This window comes from Lolium rigidum, chromosome 3, assembly GCF_022539505.1.
Source record: "Lolium rigidum isolate FL_2022 chromosome 3, APGP_CSIRO_Lrig_0.1, whole genome shotgun sequence".
Taxonomy (NCBI): Eukaryota; Viridiplantae; Streptophyta; class Magnoliopsida; order Poales; family Poaceae; genus Lolium; species Lolium rigidum.
This window is the reverse complement of record NC_061510.1, coordinates 251,928,012-251,933,987: the sequence shown is the minus strand read 5'-3', so window position 1 is coordinate 251,933,987 and position 5,976 is coordinate 251,928,012. Positions and strand designations below refer to the sequence as shown.

At 46.0% G+C, this 5,976-nt stretch overlaps 1 protein-coding gene across 1 annotated transcript; it reads left to right on the top strand.

Moving 5' to 3' along the window:
• The first annotated feature begins 4,667 nt into the window (after window positions 1-4,667).
• LOC124699320 (probable non-specific lipid-transfer protein 3) lies at window positions 4,668-5,027 on the top strand. The gene has a single exon (XM_047231641.1). It carries the CDS (start codon window positions 4,668-4,670, stop codon window positions 5,025-5,027), a length of 360 nt encoding a protein of 119 aa, XP_047087597.1.
• Window positions 5,028-5,976: the final 949 nt, after the last annotated feature.

Genomic DNA, 5,976 nt, shown 5'->3' with positions numbered 1-5,976 from the left:
CCGTTTCTGTTGGTGCTGGTTGTTATCGACAGTTTAACATTGTCTATCGAAACTGGTCTATCTAGATTGTAGACCACGACTCTACAAGGTCGCATAAAAAAGAAAAAAAAAGAAAATCAAAACTTGTGAAAAATTGACTATGAGAAAATTGCGTAGTTTTCATAAAGAAAGGCGATGGGTTTGTAAATTCCCCCCTGAAGCTGATATCCACTTTGGCACGTAGGTGTAGATCGACGCGACCATTGCCTAAAATTATAGTTTAAATTTTAAAAAAAATTATAAAAATATATCTGGAGGTACACCTAGACACCATGTTGGTACACAAAATGTCTCGAAGAATTAAATAACATTTTATGTGGCCCGTGTAAAAAAGACAAATTTCTATGCTCCAAAATAGGTTTTAATGAAACATCTTTTTATTCTTTTTTTTCGCGAGTACGCCGACGGCTCTTTTTATTCTTTTTTACATTTGAGTTTGATCGTTCTCTCTTTCTATCTCTCTTTTCTTCAAGATCTGAATAGGTGCATGTCCGCAAAGGAGAGATAAATCGGGCTTTCTTCTTTACCCCCTCATTATTCAACTCGTGAATATAAAGTTTATTGTATTCCCTTGGATCTTTTCCTGGATCTTTACTCGTTGTTGATCAAGGAATGTACAAGGAAGATGGGTGATAGGGTACAAGAAACAAACTGTATTTTCTTTGCAAACTTTTCTGAGCGAACATAAAATGTCCGGATGTACATCTGAGATTCTTTTTCATAATTTTTAACATTTTAAAGTGGATTTAAAATATAGTTTTCATAATAAGTGCATCTAGACCTATGAGCCAAAACACCATATCCAAGAGTAACTTCACAATTTTGTTGGGGTTAACAATAAATTGCATTATGATAAATTAGCAAACATGGCAGGTACTAGAGAGCCAAAGCAAACAATATACATGCTACCTGCAGGGGGGACGCGCCGAGCCCAACTGCCCCGGATGCCCGGGCGGTAAATCGGCCCCTGCCTACAAGTTCACATAAAACAAAAAAAGAACTTGTAAAACTTTGACCATGAAAAACTTTTCATTAAAACAAAAGTATGCATGCATAAATTTGCCCCAGAAGTACCATAGTTTTGTTGGGTCTATGGTAAATTTTTGTGTAATAATTAGCAATCAGGATAGATGCTACAGAGCTAGAGAGAATAATATACATGATGTCTACCTTTTGTTCTCTCTAGCATGTAGAACAAACCTTTATAGACACTAGTGCTCCTTTTGGTCTCTTGGGGAACAACACCGGAGATAACCTTGCTGTAGCGGCAGTATAGTCACCGATGCAAATCTCCTTACAAGGCCACTTCCAAAACATCGGTGGCGATGATTTGTGAAGAACGTTGTCCTAGAGAAGAACACGCCGGAAAGGACATGAACAATGCCCCAAGTCCAGCGAGAAGTAGTCCAGGAACACAAAACACCTATGCATCCTGACAGAGCCCGGGACTAGCCAATCATCATCGGTTAGAACTGGATCTAGAGGAGTGCAACACCCATAAACAAAATGAGATCCACTGCTTCAGGAGCGCAACAAACAAGCATACTGGAACTGGATCTGCACAATCACCTTAGATGCAGCTAGACAGATCTTGGAAGATTGGCCTCACTAAACCAACAAGGGTCCCGAAGCTGGTCGAACCTCTCTGAAAGGAGAAGAAACCAACAAACTGTTACAAGTAGACTACCTTCTAAGCACAAAGACAAAACTAGATTCACCACTCCAAAAGAGCAGCGACCAATCGATTCACATAGTGCTTAATTAACGCCACCGACGAGGTGGATGAGGAGTTGGAAAAACCTTATTCTTCGTCCACATTGCACATCCATTGCACCCATCGTGCCTCTTTCGGATGACTAAGCTCTAACTTTAAGACCCTAACTATAGCGCTAAGCGTAGGTCCAAGGTCCCCATATTGTCTTGTTACTGGAGAATCAAGCATAGGAAGCGAGGACCCGTTGAATTGCTCTCCAGGGAAGGAGAAGACGGAGAGAAATGTGACCTAAACCAACTATGAGGGTTGTTGTATCTTAACGTTGGAGAAATTTATTTTCTTCTTCTTTTTCTGCTAATATAAAGAGTACAACATATAAACTTGAAACTTTAAGTTTCAACGTGACATTTACAAGGTGTAGAATTGTTTCAGGGGCACCCCGGCACCAAGAAGCTCTATAACGTTGGGTATCATATAGTTCTTGCATGGATCTTGACGAAACTCGATGGTCGAGATAGGAAATACATGTGCACACTAGTAGAAAATGGGCCTCTCGTCCGGAGCTTTAGTCCCGGCCGTGTTTGGACCTGAGACTAATGTGAGCACTAGTCCCGGTTCCAATGGCCAGAATGCTGCACGGGCATGGCCAGCTCTAGTCCCGTGTCAAACGGGACCTTTAGTCCTGGTTGGGTATCGTAGTTCTAGCTGCGGGATTAATTAAACTATTTATCACGAAACTGTACAATTCTATATGCAACAAACGTCAGGTGCCGTAGCTCGACCTAGATTTTTTTTTCTTTGCATAATTTCAGCTTTTCGTGGACATAAGTTTTCTTTTTCAAATTAGAACCAAGACAATGACCAATATTTTACGGTACAATTAATTGAGTTTCAACCTGGTACCACTGGAATTTCGATAATTTGAGGAAGTTTCACTGAAGTACAGATCACAGTTAGTGCACACATAGTATATGTCAGCTAGTTTATGGCTCACTTGTGATGTAGTCTGCCGTGAAGAACAGTTGGGTCGAGTTAGTTAGGTAGACCTTTAAGTAAGATTCCACTTGCATATATGAAGTGTCATGTCATACATTTACGATAGCAAATGATGGTGCTAAGGTGAAATCGTTCGCCCAAGCACAATAAGAAGCGAAGGACCCTGAATTTTATCCTATCTCACGTCTCCAGAACAAACCTGGCACTTGACCATCTAGTTATCTTCCCCAAGTCCTACTCCTGGGTTGTTTCCTTATGCCATGCCTGAGGTGATCTTGTTCGGATGCCGGTGACCAATTAGTCATTTTGGATGGAGCCCTTTTTCCTCAAGCTGCTGCATTGGATGGCTACCGATTGTTCACTCCATCCTAAGAGCATCCCCACTCGTTTGGGCTCCCCACGCCCAAATCCGGCGAAATTTAGCGCCGGATGGATGTAGTTTTTGGCCTGGGGAGGCCCATTTTTCCAGCCGCGAGCCCATGGACGCGCACCCACCGCGTGCATAGCGACGGCGCAGTCACCGGGAAGGGCAATCGTCGGAGTTCCCTCGACGCATTGAACCGTCGCGAGGTGGACTGGAGAGCCGAAACGACTCGTCGGGAACGGTCGAAGTGGCCTCGATGCGAGAACCGCCGTAATGGAGCACGAACTCCGCGGAAGAGCAACCGCCGCTCTCTTTCGTCGAGAGACCTACATATACGGTTTTCGACGGGCGACGCCATTCATCTGTTCTCTCGTCACCATCCTCCGTCAACCATCTCCGTCAACCATGAGCGATATCTCTTGGCCATCGGACACCGACGAGCGAGGGAAGCCGCCTGGATGGCGCCATTGGTGGGATCCAGCTGCATCGTCCGGCAGGCGACGATCTCCCCCGCCGGCCGGCGAGGACGAGTGGGACGACGAGGAGGAGGACGAAGAGGCCGTGGAGCAGGCCGAGGAGCAGGCCGAGGAAGAGGCCGAGGAAGAGGAGGAGGAGCAGGAGCATGAGGAGGAGCGAGGAGGAGGAGGACGAAGAGGCCGATGAGGACGACGACGAGGAGGACTCAACTTCCTCCGACGAGGAGGTGACGAGCCGGAAGCGTCGCCGCGACGACGATGAGGCGGGGCCTTCTAAGAAGAAGAAGAAGTAGTTTAGTTTTAAAGTTTTTATATGTAATTTTTATGTTTATTCGAATTATATTCGAAATATATATATAATCTATCTATGTTGCACCACTTGAGAGTTCAAAGCTTTCGTTCGACGAGGGTATTGCCGTAGATCGGGAAGACGAGGGTTTTGCCGTAGATCGGGAAGACGAGGGTTTTGCCGTAGATCGGAGGCCATTGTCGCCGACAAGTTGGGGCCACGCGCGCTTTCGTTTCGTCCGGAGTCCCCGAGCGCTCCCCGGGGGGCCGGGGATGGCGTGGGATCGCCGGATTGATTTAGGTCCAAATCCGGACGAAAACGAGGAACCGGGGGCGCGACTGGGCCGAATTACGCCGTCCGGATGGAAAAAACGCTCGCCGGGGGCCTCGTCGGGGGGACGAGTGGAGATGCTCTAAGACCAAAGACCGGATCGAGCAGAAGGTCTCATATACAGATTTTCTAACAAGTAGTGGATTATATATTTTTTCAGAACACACAGGAGAATTGCGCGTCTTCATATTAAGCTTGAAAGTGATGAAAATTCAAAAGGATCCTAAGAGAAATAATGACAAGTACGATCAGACGCTCACTTTTAATTAAAAGGTACAAAATCCCAACTGCCAACGACCTGCCAGAGACAGGTGGACGGCCAAAAAACTGATCGTCCAATCATGCACGCCATGCACCTCCCTGCTATTTATACCCCTCCAATCCAACTCCTCCGTTCCACCAACGTGTACGCCACTACACTCACTTAGCAACACAGAGAGATCGATCGTGAGATCATCGATGGCGGCTAGCAACAAGGCCACCGCCTTCCTGGCCCTGGGCGCGTTTGTGGTGGTGCTGATGGCGGCGGGGGAGGCGTCGGCGGCGGTGACGTGCGGCCAGGTGGGATCGTCGCTCGCGCCGTGCATCCCGTACGCGACGGGGAAGTCGGCCACGCTGTCGCAGGGATGCTGCAGCGGCATGAAGAGCCTCAACGCCATGGCCCGCACGAGCGCCGACCGCCAGGCGGTGTGCCGTTGCCTCAAGAGCCTCGCCGGCAGCGTCAAGTCCGTCGACCTCGGCGTCGTCGCCGGCGCGCCCGCGAAGTGCGGCGTCAGCGTGCCCTTCCCCATCAACATGTCCACCGATTGCAGCAAGTAAGTTGATCTATGATTCTCGATCTCTCACGTTTTCTTTGTTTCTCGTTCTGAATCCATGACGACTGTTTCTTGTTCTGAATGTGATGCAGAGTTAACTAGATGGGATCTCAGTCGATCAACGACTTCCTACGCGCGCAAGATTAAGAATCACTATTCACTAAGATGAAATAAAACGTGCGTGCGTGCATTCATGTGTGTTGCACGTACACAGTACGTACGTCTGATGTGTCGTGATGTACGTGTACCGGTTGCAGCTGCTTCCGGTTGCGCGTATTTCAACTGTGAACTGCCACTAGTGATCTGTGGTTATGTACTCGTACTTCAGTGTTTTATCGACCTAATCCTACTTGATGGGTCAATTAATATATATACTAGTTGGTGGTCGTTTGCTATCAAGAACTTTCCTAGTTGTTCATATATAACGTTGTCTATCAAAAGTTCAAAACGGGTCTATCTAGATTGTAGACCACGACCCTACAAGGCCGCATAAAAGAAAAATGGAATCAAAACTTGTAAACTTTGACTATGAAAAGATTGTGAGGGCGGGTGCAGGATTTTCACAATGGGTATTCAATGTAAAAAAAATCGCAAGTTGAATGTTCACATTTTTTTAAGAACACAATAGACAAAAAGAATCACAACATGACTTTGCGATGACATCATCAATTAAGTAAATCTCAATATAAAAGGCAAAGCTTTTGCCTCTTTCCAAAAAAATTAAGTAAATCAATTTATTCACCAATTAGTCAGTATCTTATCAAGATTGTTAAAAATACTGATGATTAACTGGCTCCTAGACTGGAACAAAATCAGACAAGGAGGCTACGCTCGATCCACGCCTTGTGAAAAAAATAGCAAGGACTTGCTCACTGCCGAGTGCTGCACGCTTCATATACAAAATTGTGAGTTCATGCTTCCTTTTTTTTTTGAGAATTGTGAGTTCATGTTTC